Source organism: Cibotium barometz, chromosome 6, assembly GCF_041138505.1.
Source record: "Cibotium barometz isolate CiBa-2024 chromosome 6, ASM4113850v1, whole genome shotgun sequence".
Classification (NCBI taxonomy): domain Eukaryota; kingdom Viridiplantae; phylum Streptophyta; class Polypodiopsida; order Cyatheales; family Cibotiaceae; genus Cibotium; species Cibotium barometz.
In genome coordinates this window covers 36191332-36208776 of record NC_141051.1, presented here as the reverse complement: position 1 = coordinate 36208776, position 17445 = coordinate 36191332, and the positions used below count along the sequence as shown (strand labels likewise).

Genomic DNA, 17445 nt, shown 5'->3' with positions numbered 1-17445 from the left:
CCGTTGGCACTACAGGCCACCTGTTTGGCTCTTCCCTCCCCCTATTGTATGATTTAGCCGCTCAGTTCTTTAGACTGATGCTTGTATTTTGCAGCACCTAGGGAGAGTCTCCCGGGCTGCCATGATGTATTCACTGCTCTTCTCTCTGTTAGGAGCAGGAGAGATCTCTTTTGTAGCCCTACGGGCGTTTTTTTACATAACTAATGAAAGGATCTTTTCTCGGAAAAAAAAGAAAAAAAAAAGAAAAAAAAAAGGAAATGAGGACTTTTAACTATCTAATGCTTAATTAGATTATGCAACTATATTCCCAACTTTGCATGTGACGTTCTAACAAAAGAACTTGAAAGGAAATTCCTTCGTTAGCTAGGAGAGATTGGCCTCTAAATGTAAATAAATGCCTGTTTTTTTACTATTTACAGGGTGCTTGAGTGGACAAAACTGGGCACCCTGATCCTGCAACCACCCATGCATTGAATGCAGTGATTCTCTTTTTCCCGGGCAAGATGCCTAGTGCACAGGATGTGGGACAATGGGTTGATTTCTTGCTTAAGCGTCAAGCAGTCCGGGGTGTTTATTTTGGAGCAAGAGGATTCTATGAGGTCTTGTTAGCAGACATGGAAGCTAGAGATGCTTTGTTGGAAATGTCTCCCCTCTTCTTCAATACGCAAATGACTCATGTTCTTCCCTGGGCTCTTACTAAAGATTATCAGAGCCTTATTCGACATAAGTGCCCGGTTTGGGTTGAAGTGGTGGATTTTCCTCGTACTTGGCGTCATTTTCTTCCTTTGTTGGCTGCTCAATTGGGCAAAGTGATTTGCCCCCCGAAGTTGGATGCCAATACAAATCGTTTTTGTATTCTATGGGACACTGATCTTCCTGCTCCTATGGGCATTACCGTTGATTCTGGGGACACAGTGGTCGGAAAGCGACCATTCAAGCTTAAATGGGGGAAATTTGCCAATTCCTGTTTTCGCTGTGGCAAATTTGGTCATATGCAATCTGAATGTTCTGAACCAAATCTACAACCCCCTCCTTCGGCTGTCCCTACCCCTCAGACTCCTCCTCCAGCGAAATCTTCCCCTGAGGCACAATCTAAAGGTGCTTCTGCATCCACATCAACAACTGGACTAAATAAAGGTAAAGGGAAGCAGTCTCAAATGCCAAGTGTTCCTGCTTCCCCGAACATCAAAGACAAGGGCAAAGAGAAGCTTCCTGCTACTCAGGCGTGGATAGTACCCAAGAAAACTGTCAAAGCACGTACTCTACCATCTTCTCGCAATTATGTGCCCCCCTTGAAGAATGTTGCTCAGCAAAAACTGCCTTGTAATGATAACTCTTCCTTGGCTCAGGCCTGGGATAAAGTTGTTCGATCCTATAAGGAAGTAGTTACAGGGGGCACCGCTTCAACGTCGGAAGGCCATCACTTGTTTCCTCCACATTCGAGTTTTGATTTGGCAGCTGATGTTTCCGCGACAGATGCGGATGTGCCCATGGGCACGAGTTCTTAAGCTTTCTGTTGGTTTTCTCGCCCACTGTATATACCATTTAAGATGCATAGTTCTATACATTGCATTTCATATAATGTGCGCGGATTATGCAATCAGGATAAATGGAGGCTAATCTGGCACTATGTACATACTTGCAAAGCAGATATTGTTGTTCTTCAAGAGCATAATCAGCATAATTTTGCCGGACAAACTTCCTATTTTGCGGGATATTGGATAGCTTATGCAGGATCCGCTGGATACTCTGGAGTGCTGATGCTTGTTCGCCATGAATTATTTCCCATGTTGGTATTCAATGATCCAGCTGGCAGATGGATGGTCATTCAATGTATTATCAATGGGGAAGTTTTTGAGTTTGGTGGTGTGTATGCATACACAGCCTCTACTGACAGGGCTCGTTTGTGGCATGCCATCTCCTCTTATTGTTGGCGTTCTAATGCATTTCTTTGTGGCGATTTTAATAATGCTCCAAATCATGTGGATAATACTACTGGACATTCTCACATGCTTCATGTGGAACGACAAGCTTGGGATCTCTTTCAGCACACATGTAATGCCTTGGATTTGTGGCCTCTGTTGCAAGCCAATGATCCAGGATTCACATTTCAGCATAACGCTCGATCAATGTATCGTGCTCGTCTGGACCGATGGTATCTCTTTCAGATGCAGCAGTATGATGATTTTGTATGTGATATGTGGATTGATTACTCCTTGTGTCTCTCGGATCATGCTCCGATATGCTTGAAAATACAATTCGATTCATGTTCTGCCAATGATTCATTAACTAGAAAGAGACTTCTGCATGTCAATAATGCTTATCTTAAGCATGAGGTTTTTCGCAATCTGATTGTGGATATTATTTCGCCATTGATCTCTCAAATGCATGTTGATATGGACACAGCATGGTTTCGTTTTGTTATGCGGGTTCAATGTGTGATCCAGGATTATGGCAGACACTATTTATCGCATTTCAGAGAGCAAGTTCAACAGGCCAAAGGCACTTGTCAAAGTTTGATGCATCTGGCTAACACTTCATCTCTTACTGAAATCCAGATGACAGAGTTGCTTTCTGCTCGTGCTTTGTTGCATCGTAATGATGAGAGAAAATTGGCAAAGTGGCAGACTAGAGCTCGCCAAAAGGCTATAGCGGATAAAGGATGCACTTCTAAACAATTCTTTCGTCATTTACATCTTTCTAGGCAGTCTCAAACTATTAAGAGGATTAAACTCCCGACTGGTGATTGGACTACCTCTCGTGTGGGGCTTGCACGGGCCATGGAATCTCATTATGGAAAGATTTTTGAGGCCTCTTCTCTCACGCAAGAAGGTCGAGAGGCTCGTCGCTTGTTTTTATCTCAAGTTGCACCGATTTTATCGGCGCACCAGGCTCAACTTTTGGAAGCCGCCTTCACGGAGACAGAATTGTATGCCAGTTTGTGTGATTTGGGCCGTTGGAAATCTCCCGGTTGGGATGGCCTTACTGTAGAATTTTTCTTGTCGTTTTGGCACTACCTGGATCAGCCACTATTGTTAATGATAAACAGGGCATGGGAGCTACACGTTTTGCCTTCATCTTGGAAAGAAGGCTTGCTCAAGTTGATTTCAAAGCAAGCACTTTGTGAAGAGTTCTCGCAATGGAGGCCGATTACGCTCATGCGTGTGGTTTATAAATTGCTGGCTAAAATGCTTGTCAATAGACTTAAAGGGTTTTTGCATGATGGTTTGCATCCATCTCAGTATGGCTTCATTCTACGAAGGCAAATTACTGATAATCTAGCAAATGTCATCATTGGCATGGAGTATGCGAAATACACTCGACAAGATGTATTGGTCATGCAGGTTGACATTGAAAAGGCATTTGACACTGTTCTTTGGGATTACATTGCAGATACCATGCTTCGGCTGGGATTTTGGGCCTAAGCTATCCTCTGTGGTTTATTTCTTGTATGCTGACAGTACCTCTGCCGGTTTGTTGGATGGTTTTCTCACAGATCCTTGGCATTTGGGACGTTCAGTAAGGCAAGGTTGTCCTCTCAGTGCTTTGCTTTATGCGATTGCTACTCATCCCCTGCTTATGTATTTGGAATCTTTGACTTCGTCTGGAGGATTGCAGGGCTTGAAATTACCCTCTGGGAAACATTTTATTGTGCAAGCTTATGCAGATGATTCTCTCTTTATGCCTCGCAATCACCAAGATGATGTGGAACAAATTATGCACACTCTTCATTTGTTTGGATTGGCAGCAGGCCTCAAAGTGAATCTTCGTAAATCCAAACTATTGGCTCTGACTGAGTATGATTGGCATAAGCTGCTTTGGCCAGGCGAACTTGTTCCTCCGAACTATTGGCTCTGACTGAGTATGATTGGCATAAGCTGCTTTGGCCAGGCGAACTTGTTCCTCCGAACATTATAGTTCGTCATTTGGGTTATCCGCTGGGTTGGACTGTATCGGCTACACGGAAATTGGATTGGGTAGCCGAGCGCTTGCACTCCAAGTTACATTATTGGAAGTTGTCCACTTGGCCGCTTCATGTGCGTCTTAGAATTGTGCAATGCATTCTTGTAGCTTATGTGTAGTTTTATCTACCTTTGCTATATTGGTCTCAATCCCGCTTGAAGTTCCTTATGTCAAGTATATTGGCGCATTTCTGGCGCACTTCATCTCGTGGAAAGGGCCTCAGATTGTTATCCATGGACAAGTTATGCTCTCCTAAGCGCCTTGGAGGCCTGAATATTTTGGATTTGAGACGTCATGTTTTGGCTAGGAAAGCTATGCTTTTGCCGGTTTTGTTGGATCAGCAGCAACCCTGGACTCTCATGGTGTCCCATTTGTGTCGGCATATTGTCACGCCATTCTATGGTCATTGGCAACCCACATACTGGGATCTTATATGTGGAAAACTTGAAGGACACATTCCGGGATGTCCTTTCACTTCTTCTCTCATTATTGATTGGAAGGAAGTTACTTCACATATGATATGGCATGGTTCCCGATCTTTGATGGGCAATTCCCTGCGGCTAGAGAGTTTGCATTGGAGTCGTGTATTTTCTTCCACTTTGGTTGACCGTTCACCTCGTCAGGCATATTTTCTATCTCAAAAAGGAATTTGTCAGATACATCAGGTGGTGGATGACACTGGTCAGGTTCTTTCCTTCTCTATTGCGGCGGATTGTTTTCAATTGGGATCCCATTATTCTCATCTTTGGACAGAAATTCAGCGGATGATTGTTGATATTTCTCCTTTACCTCGCTTGAATGTGGATTCCCGTCTATCTGATTGGAATCTTGGAACCACTGCTATGAAATGTATTTCAGCTGGGACAGTTTATGCCCTCTTGCAATCGGATGCATGGATAGTCAGACATGGTAATCAGCTATGGTCTCTCTCCAAATCTTCAATGTGGTGGAAACGTACATTGTTTCGCATTTGGAAAAGTCATCTGCCTCTTAAAGAACGCCTGTTCTTGTGGCGCTGTTTGGTTGGTGCTCTTCCTGTTGGTAGCTTGTTACATGCACGTCATATTGCGCCTTCACGTTGTGTCCGATGTAAAGCTACTGAGGAGACTGTCCCACATTTACTATGGGGTTGCGTATGCTCCAGATCGTTCATTCGCCGGGTCTTGACTGCTCTTCGCCTTCGTTTCCCTTCGGGCATTTTTCACAGATGCTTTTGGCTTTTTGGGGTGTTACCATAGTTGCCAGGCGTTTCAGAAACGGCAGGTATGAAACGGGTTTCATACGTTTTGAAACGTTTCATAAAAGATAAGAAGCGGGTAAAAAAACGTTTCATACAAAACAGAAAAAACATGTATATTTTTTACTTGAAATATACAAAAGAAAAAAAATATTGACAGAACTTTTAAGAGACCACATTGAATTCATTTCAATAAAAACAGAATACATGTAAGATATGATGATATCACAAATCACGTGGGTGATCACTGATGAGTCATGACTCATGACTAAACAAAAATCAAAAAGCATCACCACATGGGTGATGATTCATGACTCTAAATCCAAGATCAAAATAAATAACATGTCCAAAGTTCAAACTAAATAACATGTCCAAAATCCAAATAAAATGATACTGGCAGCTGCTAGCTACTATCTGCATCCTCATGCTCATCCTCATCTGCATCTTCTGCCTCTGCAGCCTCACTCTCAAGGTCACTGCCGGTAGCCGAGTCCTCAAAGGCCTCATCCTCTAGAGGTGCAGGTGCACCACTAGTACTAGCCTCTCGAGAAGATCGTGTAGTGCGAGCCGGAGCCATGATCTCCTCATAGAGCATAGAATAGATGTCTCTCTCCTCCTGAGGAATGTCGGGAATCTCCTTGCACTTCATGATATCAATCTTGTCTGGATTCACTTGGCGAGGCTCAATGGGATGACCCTTTTGTTCTAGCAATCGGAGATTGCAATGACAAAAGACAAGCCTCTCCAACTGTGCTGAGGACAGTCTATTTCTCTTTTTCGTGTGAAAAAGAGCCCATGTACTCCAGTTTCTCTCACAAGGCCCTGAACTGCAATCCTGGGAGAGAACTCTCAGTGCAATCCGTCTCTACATTGCACAAAAAAGAATGTTAAGTTAGAGTCAAAAAGACAGTAGCATTTGAATTTTGAATGTGGATTTTGAAAGAATAGGACTCACGAGACAAAGATACAAGATTCAAGAATCAAGAAACCTTACCAAGTTGGGTGTCCCAATACCGTATTTCTCCCACCAAGACACTGGCTCCAACTGTGTCTCCCTGAGCAATGCAGTAGCTCGCCCAAACATATGGCTACCGTTGCGGTAAATGAGAAGCTCATCCTCGAGCTTTCGCATCAGCTGTATATCACCTCCCACTCCCACCAACTTGGTAATGTACTCGATCCATCCTGACTCTAGCTCCTCATTGAGGTATTGCTCCTCATTCCTCCAAAGGGGATGCAAAATGTGAGCAACAGCATGGATTGGCCTATGAAACCAATCCCAACGCCGATTCCAGATCTCCTTAATATCTTGAACTCTGCATGTAACATGTGACACACATAAGAGATCAAGATTTATAAAATAACTCAAAGACTAAAGTTAAAGCCCAAGGGTGAGCACCTGTCACGCGACAAGGTAGTGAAATCATTGAGAGCTTCACCAATTCTGTCCATGAACTCATAAAGCAACCCAATGGTACTTCCCTCCATGTCTGTGAGCCGAAGGACACTATACATGGGCTGAAGTGCCTTCACAAGTCCCTCTGCATCCTGCCACCAAGTATCTCTCATGACCATACGAGAGAATGCTATAGACTTGGGCTCATCCTTGTCCTCCCATGCTGTCCATTCACGACACACAACTGTGCGTAATAAGCCATGTCGCACTCTCACTAGTCTCTCCACCACAATAAACATATATGCAAACCGAGTTTTGGAGGGCTTTAGAAGCTCAAGATCACTATTGGCCCTGTACATGCTCAAAACCTTTGGCCTCTTTGTGACAAAGTTCACCATGGTAGATGCAGCTGAAAATACATGGCTCACCCAATCAAGCTTTCCCACATCCTCAATCATCAAGTCAAGGCTGTGTGCTGCACAAGGTGTCCACACAATCTTGGGGAACTCCTCCTCTAACATCCTGCCCATGGATACACAATTGGACCCATTGTCCGTGATCACCTGCACAATGTTATCAGGCCCAATTTCATTGATTGCCTGGCGCATGTGGGACATAATGAACTCCCCTGTAACCACTATCCCTGGCACCGATGCATCTATGGCACGAATGAACATTGTGCCTTTGCAGGAGGACACAAGAATGTTGTACACATTTCTCTTCCGCGCATCTGTCCATCCATCACAAAGCAAAGTACAACCATACTTTGCCCAAGTGGCCTTGAGAGGCTCCATCTCCATCTCCACAGCCAGTTGCTCCTTGCGAAGCTCAGTAGTGCGCAATGTCTCATAGGAGGGGCCATCCCACTCACACCCAATGCGGGAGATAGCTCTTATTGCCTTCTTCCATCGAGGAGTCCTGACAATGTGGAAGGATAATCCACATTGAATAAACAACTTCATCAACTCCCTCGTTGCCTCTTTCATGGCAGCCTTTTGCATCCCTGCCTGTACATGTCCTTTCTTGAACACTGGAAGACTAGTTCTTTTGGCTCGAGGTGCCGAGCTAGAACCACCTGCAACACCACCTGCAACATCACCACTGGTATCTTCCTCTCTGATACTGCGAGTCCTCTTGGAGACACTTTGACGTGCTTCAGGCTCTCCCAGATTGGGGATATCCTCAAGGGGGATACCTAGCTGCATGGCCTTCCAAGCCTTGAGGCTATCATAGATTTCTTGTGGCACATGCTTACATGGCCCAATGCCGAAACCCTTTGTTTGTGAGAAATGTGCCTTCAACCTGGTGAGACTGCCATGGTGCTTATCAGCACAAAAGTTGCATTTCCACTTTCCGGAGCCTGAGCCACCATATCTAGACTCGAAGGTGACATTGTTCCAAAGAGAATCACCTGTTCGAGGCATCCTACAAGATGAGGATAAATGCAGATTGTTGGCCCTGCAAGTGCGACACCGTCGAAGATATGCCATAAATATTGATGGAAGAGAAAAAAGTGTGCTGTTTTGTGAGTTGTGCAGAGAAAACCAACTTAGAGCAAAACAGGACTTTACCCCTTTGGAAGACCTCCACAAGGCCCAAGGACACCAAGGAGCTGGGGGTCGACAGATGCGATGGAAGGACAAGATGGATGCACGCAAATCGGCGAACTCGCATGCGGCGGCCACTGGGAAGCGTGATAATGTGCGCCGTACGAATCCAGGAAAGAAACGTTTTTTGAGGTTTTTAAAAACTGCATGTTTTAAGAAACGCGTTTCATACTGTACGAAACGTTTAGAAACGTTTCGTACGTTTCATAAGTGTATGAAACGCGTTTCTATGCAACACTGGGTGTTACAAGCATCACAGTGTCAGTTTGCTGTATTTTTCAGCTGGGTCCGATTCTGGGTCTTTTGGACCATATGGCATGTTCGGAACAACCTCATGTTCCAAGCCAATGACATTGTTCCCTTCCATTACTTCAAGTTCTCGCTTGGTCACGCACTTCATTTTGCTTATGATGCTGGGGACATTACTCTTGATGCTTATAGGATTTACTTTGATTGCTTCTAGGTAGTGAAGCCTATAGTTACTCTTCTTTTTCTGGGTTTTCCTCGCTTAGAGGTTTCCCACTTGTAAATAAAAAGTGTGATCTTTTTGGTGGGTTTTCCTCGTTTTGAGGTTTCCCACCTGTAATTAATGACATGAAGCTTTACAAAAAAAAGTGTGTGTGTGTGTGTGTGTGTGTGTGTGCAGGCAAGCTCCCTCACCCAACATTAGTATCAGAGCCTTTGTGCTGGTCGCCAGCCCTGCAGCCACCCATAGCTGCCATACGGATTTGCCCGCCATCTGCCCTTGTACGGATCTGCAGCACCCGTCGCCTCCCAGGCAATTGCCTGCCACTCAGATCTGCAGCAGCTGTCGTCTCCCAGCTGCCTGCCGTATGAATCTGCAGCAGCAGCCAATAGCCGCTTGCGCCACCACAAAATCAGCCAGCACTGCCTGTTACGACCATCGCTCCACATTTTTTCCTACATTGGAAGAATCGCCTAGGTGTGAATTAGAAAACCCCCAAATCAATTTTGGGGATTTTCACCTTTGTTGCCATAGCAGCGCCCATTTCGCCGGCTGAGCTGCTTGCTCCGCCCGCTGATTTTTGAGGCCAGAAATTTTGTAGTTTTTTTTTTTGCACACCCGTGTTCCTCATCATGTCCCGAGTCTCCCAAGACGAAGAACTCCAGAATCGAAGCCCATTTAGGCCATCAAAAACCCTATGCAAATTTTCAGCTTCTCCAAAAATAGAGCCGAATCGAGTCCTGGGTTAAATCCGGCATTCATCGTGCTCTCTCTTAATACAATCGGCATTGAAATACAACATTTTGACACACATCTTTGGGGTATGTTTTGGTCATTAAGCTCTATTCAGATAACTTTTCTATCCCTACACTTTATCATCTCAATACATTTGCAAGTCCTTGTCATCAGTGAATCATTGGGCATCACAGAAGCCTGCCTTTCAGTGGACATTGAGGGTTTGCAGTGCATTGTGCATCAAGCTTGGGACAGATTGTTAGTTACTTTGAGCCATGGCTAATAATGATGTATTTGGGATGCTCTCTACCGGGGACAAGCTTTATGGGACTAATTATCCCATGTGGGCATATGTGATGAAGCATGTACTGGTTGCAAAGAATTTGTGGGTGTATGTATCTGGTGTTAAGGCTGGTCCCCTGGGCATATGTGATGAAGCATATACTGGTTGCAAAGAATTTGTGGGTGTATGTATCTGGTGTTGAGTGAAGGCTGGTCCCGCATCTGCAGCTAGCACATCAGGGGGATCCATTGTTGGAACGAGTGATCCTAGTTCTTGTGGAAGTGCACCGCCTTCACTTGTTCCTTCTACACAATAACAACTCAGATGGGATGCTAAAGATGCGCAAGCTCGTGCCTTGATTGCTCTCTTGTGTAAATGGCAAGAGATAACTCATATCCGCTCTTGTACTTCTTCTAAAAGTGCATGGGATATACTTAGTCTCTTTATATTAGGTCCACAATGAAGCTCGTGTAGCTTGACTTGGAGCATATGATTGAGGGTGATTCTATTTGGCGTCACAGAGGCCACGCACATTATAGGAAACACACTTGACTAGTATATACATATTTACAACAGAGATGTTGATGAAAACTAGCATGAAAATCAGGTGACCAACTGAATATCTACCAATCTCTCTTCATGAGAGCGGGACGATTCTGTAGGTTCATCATTTTGCATCTCATTTAGAGAAAACCGATTGGCAAGAGCATTAGCATCAATACCATCATATATGTGAATTGATTGCCCATGCAATACAACTGTCCACATTTTGCCTACACCAGCAACTCCTCTAACCACACTTGGGAAAGAGGCAGTAGTGTCTGACCCATTCTTAGAAACATTTTCATGTTAATTCCTTTGGACTATTGGTCGGGGTTTAATGACTTTTTAAGGTGTTTGCCAAGCATTCAATTCTTGAGCTTCCTTATCTTTATCCTTGGACACTGATGGTGCATTATTCACCTTGGATTTGCCCTTGTCCTGACCATTGACAGGTTGCACTTTAGAGGGCTTCAACACTTTTGGTGGTTGACCATTGTTGACAATAGCAACAACATGCTTTTGTGAAGGAGATACAGCATTGGCCGGTGTTGGAAACAGTACTGTAGGACATTCAGATTTCATATAACCAAATTTCCCACAAGAGAAACAAGAACCAGCAATCCTCCTCCATTTGAGGGTAAAATGAGCTTGTTGTGGAACCATGCCATTCATGTCAACATGGATGGTGCACCACACTTGGTGGCGTTGGCACATCAGTGTTCCATAGAACGCAGAAACGATGTGCATTTTTCGAAGCTCTCAGTGGACAAACCACCCTTCCCAAGTTCTGAGCAACATTAGGCAGAGCCGGTTCAGAGTAAAGCGGGATCTCTGGCACCTCCACCCATACTGAACATTTATGGCGAATAAGACATTGGTAGTCCTTTGTAGGCGACCATGGGTACACATGCACCAATCGGCGACCAAAGAAAAGAGGAGATTTTTCAAGAAGCATTTGCTTGTACTGTGGTTCAGTGAAGATGACCTCATAGAACCCACGATCAACTATGTAGCATCCACGCACATAATTACCTTGTAACATAGCTTTGAGCCACGAACCAACATCGGGTGCAGCTGGCATATGAGCCGGGAAGAACAAGACAATCGCGTTCTCTGCCAAATCTAGAACTGGAGCGATCAAAGCCTCGTAGGCGAGCAGAGGAGTAGGTCACAGGCGAGTAGAGTCGAGCCGGTCGCACGTCAAGCAGACGAGCAAGTCGGAGGCGAGTAGAATGTCGCAGGTCGCAAACGTGCAGTCGCAGGCTTGCAGAGATAGGGTCACCTCTCTCTCTCTCTCTCTCACACACACACACACACACACACACACACACACACATATATATATATATATATATATATATATATATATATATATATAGAGAGAGAGAGAGAGAGAGAGAGAGAGAGAGAGAGAGAGAGAGATTTTCCATCTGGGCAGTGGAGAATTCACGCTCACAGTCGCACGTAGAATTTCAGCCTGCAAAGTGTTTGTGTTTGCCCTAATTTCTCTGTGGGTGAGCCTGAAGCGGTTCCAACAATTGTGCTGGGGTTTTACCCCTTTTTTGGAGCCATTCGTGCAGACAGATTTTCCATCTGGGAAGTAGAGAATTCGCGATTGCAGCCGCGCGCGCAGATTTTCAGCCTGCAGAGTGTTTGTGTTTGTCCTAATTTCTGTGTGGATGAGCCTGAAGCGGTTCCACCAGTTGTGCTAGGGTTTTGCCTCCCTTTCCGAGCCACTCGTGCAACGAGATTTTCCATCTAGGCAGTGGATCTTCTCCAATTTGTTTGCAGGGTTGAAATGTAACTCTTCTCCTTCTTCTGGTGTAAGCATTAATTTGTGGAAATGAGTCAGGGAACCATAGATATGGATTTTGTAGAGGCACATGTCTCAACAAAAGATGCATAGAAGTTTTAGGGTGGAGGGCCAAAGCTAGAGTCTGAAGATCAGGCTAAAAGGCAGAGATTGATCGGTGGTGAGTATGGAGAGGAGGCTGGTCGGATGCTTCAAGATACCTTGCTTCTTGATGCACCTCAAGAAGAGAACCATGAGGTGGCTTGTGACTTTCGAGTTGCACAAGCTAATTAGATTTTGCAGCCATGTGTGATGGCAAATCATGTTAGGGCTACCAAGGTTCCAATAGAGGAAGTGGTAGATGCCTGAGTGGAAACACAGCGGTTTGTGGCACAAGTGGAATCCTTTCATAACAAGGTTGCAATCTTCTTTTTTATTGGAAGAATTCCATTCTTCAACAGGATTATAGATTGATTACATGATTTATTAGATGGTAATTTTGTGGAGAAGATCTTTGACGGTCTGAGAGGATTCTATGAGGTCCTATTCTCATCCAAAGAAGTTCGGGATTTGGTTGTGCAGAAAGTCCCGTTATTTCTAGATGGACAGTTGGTGCATGTTGTATCTTGGTGTCCTATGGCAGAGTATAGAGATATGTTGCGCCAAGCATGCCCTATTTGGGTGGAGGTTGTAGACTTTCCATCAACTATGTGGGAATTGTTACCGTTGGCCATGCGTACTATTGGGGAGGTATTGGTGCAGCCTAGAATGTCCTCCAAGAATAAAAAGAGAATAGGCTTTGCATGTTGTGGAATACCGGGAAGCCCCGACCTCAACAATTGAGGTTATGCGTGGATGGATTTGACCCTTTGTATTTCGAATTAAAGTGGGGATCGTTTGTAGACCATTGCTTCTGTTGTGGGGAGATGGGTCACTTCATTTCAAAGTGTCCAGAGGAGGTGAATGCTCAACCACAACCGAATGTGTCCTAGGGTTTGATTCATAAGGATACATTAGCTCCTGTTTTGCCATCTGGTTTGAATATAGAGAAGGGCAAATAAGTAGCAAAACAAAGTGAGCAAGTGGTGGATAAAGGTAAACAAGTTTTGATAGATGAAGGTAAACAAGTTTTAGAAGATACAAAAGATAGACCTTGGCTTGTGGTGGCAAAGAGAGGTGCTCGCTAGACGGCTACTTCTAGTGGTAATCAAAATGTGGGTGCTGGTCATGGTGCCTCTTCATCATTTCATCCTAGTGCCACAAGATGGACTTAGAGAAAGATAACCAAGGCAGGGTATCACACTCTCGGTATAATTTGAGACCACAAGTTACGAAAGAAAATCAAGTAAATTTTTCTCTTCTATTTGATAAAAAAGAGGCTATGGTCTTAGCTTGGGACAAGAAGTATTTAGATGGCAAGTGGAGATAGGATATATCACCTAGTGATACCCGTACTTTAGGTGAGAAGGAACGGGTGGATGTTTTGCTACGAAGAGTATGGGAATAGATGGAGAGAGAAGGCATTGACGATCATGTGTAATATTTTAAGGAAAGAGAGGCCGATGGTGGTACCTCTCATTGATTGGCTTTCTATTTTGATGGATTATGAAGATTGCTCTTTGGAATGTAAAAGGTGTGTGTTCACCTTCCAAGAATTATTGCATGTGGCGTACTGTGTTTCAAGGTCAATGGGATATGTTTTGTATTGTGGAGCATAAACAACATTCCATGGCTGGACAAGTATATGATTACAAGGAATTTCGTGTGTTTTATAGTGGGCATCCCACTACACAATCAGGGATCATGATTGTAGTGAAATCTCAGTTTAAGCCATCATTGAATATGCAGGATGTCCGAGGGCGGTTCATTGTTGTGGAAGTGGAGTTTATAGATAAAATATTATGGCTTGTGGGATTAAAGCGCCTAATGGTGTTGCGCAACGTCGTCAATTATGGGACGATTTATTGTGTTTGTGCAACGCTAAGCCTTCCTTTGTCTTGGGCGATTTTAATGTATGTGAATTGTCGAGCATGCTTCTATACTTGACTCTATTATGGATGGGCCGGAGATGCATAGCTGGAATGTGTTTGCCAATCAAGTTTTGAAACAAGATATGTGGTCATGGCTACACCCGCATGAGAGAGGATTTACATATGCCTTTCAATAGTATGTGGGTACAAGGGCTCATCATGTCATGGCTACACCCGTATGAGAGAGGATTTACATATGCCTTTCAATAGTATGTGGGTACAAGGGCTCATCTGGACCGAATGTATATTTGCCAGCATGATTTGTTTTTGCCAGAGATATTGTCCATGCAGGTGGAATATAATCATATTTTGTCAGATCATTTCCCTTTGGTATTGGAGATGCATAGCAATTCTGTGGATACTTATAGGCCATTATTGGGAAAGGCTCCTGTTAAGGTTAACCAAACTTTCTTGGAGCATACTGTTTTCCATCAGTTTATGTTGTAGGTGTTACAAAACTTTCGAGGCCATGTAATCTTTGTTGGGGTGTCAACTTGGGACTGTTGAATCGTTATTGGTTGATTTGAACTAGGTGATTCAAGAGGACGGTTCTCGCCCTAACATTGAGATAGCTATTGATTGGTTGTCTCATGAGGTTGTAGCATTGCATGAGAATCAATATGTGAGATATAAGCTTATGGCTCGAATGGATGTCCTAATGGATTCTAATTGTCAGTCACGTATGTTCTTTCCTTGTTTGCAGCAAAAGCATGGACGTGAGAATATTGTTAGGACGCAAGATAGGCAAGGAGTATTGATTATTGATCTTGCTTGTGTTTTGGATGTGTGTATGGACTTTTATCGCCATTTATTGGATCCGCAGGAGGTCATATCTCCTGATGTCATTGCAACTAGAGAGTCTTTGTTTCACTTGGTTTGTCACTAGGTATCAGATGTTTCTACAAATAAATTGAAAAGAGATTTCTGAGGATGAGGTGGAAGCTATGTTGAAGCATTTGCCTAAAGGGAAAAGTCCAGGATGGGATGGACTCCCCAATGAGCTTTTCACGAAGTATTTTGATGAGTTGAAGGTCCCTCTCGCTTCTATTTTTCAGGAGGTGTGAAATACAAGTGTCATGTTTGCGAGTTGGAAGATTGGGCTTGTATGTTTATTGCCCAAAGTTTCATCCACAGTTAATCTACGTCAATGGAGACCAATCACATTGATGGGGGCCATGTATAAGATATTTGCAAAGGTCTTGGCCAACAGGTTGCAATGTTTTCTTCCTACTTTGATTCATCCAAGGCAATATGGATTTATTAAAGGTCGGAATATTTTGCATAATGTACTGAATGTACAAATTGGAATTAATTATGCAAGGGCTTTAAGGCAAGAGGTTGTTATGATTCAACTGGATATTGAAAAGGCTTATGATCACATCAATTGGTCTTTTCTTTCACAGCTTATCCAGGCTATGGGATTTGGCCCTCGCATGTCTTCTTTGATTTATACTATTTTAGCCAATATGCAGTGGCTAGGCTTATGATTAATGGTGGGGTGACTGAGTCTATTCATTTGACGAGATCGGTTAGGCAGGAATGTCCACTTAGCTCTCTCTTGTTTGCAATTGTTACATATCCAATCTTATCTCGACTAGATAACCTAGTGGAGGACGGTGAAGTTGTAGGGCTTACACTTCCAAGCGAAAAGCAGATGGTTGGCCAGGCATTGGCAGACGATTCTTTCATGTTTCTTAAGGCTCAAAGATAATGTTCAGAAGGCTATGGTTGTTTGGGATACTTTTGGACTTGCTTCAAGGTTATGCATTAATAAGCAGAAATCTGCTCTAACAAGCTGTACCAAGAGCGATTTGCTTGGTTTGGGATGGAATGGGCAGGTCATACAAAGGGGATGCTAGTTAGAGGTCTACCATTGGGGGACTAGTTGCGAAAGCGACGGATTGCTTTTGGTAATTATGTGTTTTGTACTACATGCTTGGAAACATGCTCACATCTTTTCATTTCATGTCCGGTGGCAAAGAAGGTGTGGGATTTCCTTTCTCGCGTATGGACTCCGTTGACAGATAGGCCCGCAAAGGTTAAAGATTGGATTTTTGGCAAGATTCCGAATGGACTAGATAACCTAGAACATTCAATTTTCTTTCATTTTTTCAGGTGGACAAGTTTGTGGCATTTCTGGTTAACTAGGAATGCCTTCATATTTGATGCAAAAGTTGGTATTACAGCTCACATAGGTCGTATAAAAGGGCTACTATTGTGGCAAGTCTCTTCCTTGCAGCGGTCAGCTCATTTGGTGGAGAATGACACAGCTATATATTGGATAAGGGTACTCCGAGTTACACCTGTGGTTCGCAGTAATTAGTGAGGGAAAGCTAGTACATCACATGGCAGCCATGTGGTCATTTGTAAAGTAATTTTGGTAATATATCTTCTATTACGAGAGAGAGAGAGAGAGAGAGAGAGAGAGAGAGAGAGAGAGAGATTTTGAAAGGCTAATTTTATACAGGTGGAGCAATTAGAGATGTTCATAGAGGAGCTCAAGACCCTCTGTTGTGATGTAGAGTATATTTGCAAATGTCCTGATGAGTATGGAGAGTTCTACAGCCAAATTAAGAGTCCTAAATTATTGTTACATGCCCTTGAGTCTTCTTGTGAAGTGCTATTCGGAGATCCTTACAAGGAAACTCCTTGATATTGTGGTTTATGAGGTTTTGGCAGCAGCACAGCATGAACTGCTCGTGTACGGTAGTTTCTTCAATCAAGATTTCTTTTCTGAACAAAGGATGTGTTGCATTGTTTCAGTAGTCCGTTTTCATTATAGGTAACAATCCTTGGACTTTTATGTATTAAGAAAGAGCCTTGCTACCAAAGGTGTCTTTTGAGCTGAGTTCACATTGTCCATACGTTCACCTACAGCAGCAACTTTGTCCTTTTTACTTGGGCCAAAAAGCAAGAAAAATTGTTTGGCAAAGGAGAATGCTCTACCCACACACAGAGAGAGAGAAGGGGGTGGGGGGGCATCAACATTGATTATTAGAGACATCAAGAGCTTTTAAGAGCAACCTGTAAAGAACTTTGGCTTTGATGATCCATGCTACTAAGCTCAGATTCAGAAAACTTTATACTTGTTCTTGAATGCTAGAACATGGATACCTGATGATCCATGCTAACTGATCCAAACTAAGCTCAGATTCAAAAAGCTTCATACCTGTTCTGGAATGTTTTGAGTTTGTGTATCTGAGAATGATTTTATATGCATGAAAATCCCTCTTTAAGAATAGCACGAAGATTTGGAATTGTGATCAATGCATGTATCACACAATGCTTAATAGATGGACACATGAAGTAGGCATGGAGTAAAGTCTCTCAAGAATGCACTACGGAAGCCACCTTTCTCATGGCCATAACAAAGAGCTTGATGTGGTGCTGATC

General features: G+C 43.5%; 3 protein-coding genes across 3 annotated transcripts in view; 2 read left to right on the top strand and 1 right to left on the bottom strand.

Moving 5' to 3' along the window:
• The window catches only part of LOC147637689 (uncharacterized), a 73814-nt gene extending 57016 nt beyond the window's left edge, over positions 1 to 16798 (top strand). The window contains exon 4 of the mRNA XM_086798939.1: positions 16520 to 16798. Coding sequence (XP_086655065.1) covers positions 16520 to 16705 — 186 coding nt within the window. The 3' untranslated portion in view covers positions 16706 to 16798. The remainder of the gene's footprint in view (positions 1 to 16519) is intronic.
• LOC147637691 (uncharacterized) lies at positions 483 to 1508 on the top strand. Its single transcript, XM_086798937.1, has one exon. It carries the CDS (start codon positions 504 to 506, stop codon positions 1506 to 1508), a length of 1005 nt encoding a protein of 334 aa, XP_086655063.1. The 5' UTR covers positions 483 to 503.
• Positions 5533 to 8420, bottom strand: LOC147637690 (uncharacterized). The gene is made up of 3 exons (XM_086799520.1): positions 6600 to 8420; positions 6195 to 6516; positions 5533 to 6065 (listed from the first exon to the last, which is right to left on the bottom strand). The coding sequence occupies exons 1-3, from the start codon at positions 8084 to 8086 to the stop codon at positions 5604 to 5606; spliced, it is 2271 nt and encodes a 756-aa protein (XP_086655646.1). The 5' UTR covers positions 8087 to 8420; the 3' UTR covers positions 5533 to 5603.
• Positions 16799 to 17445: the final 647 nt, after the last annotated feature.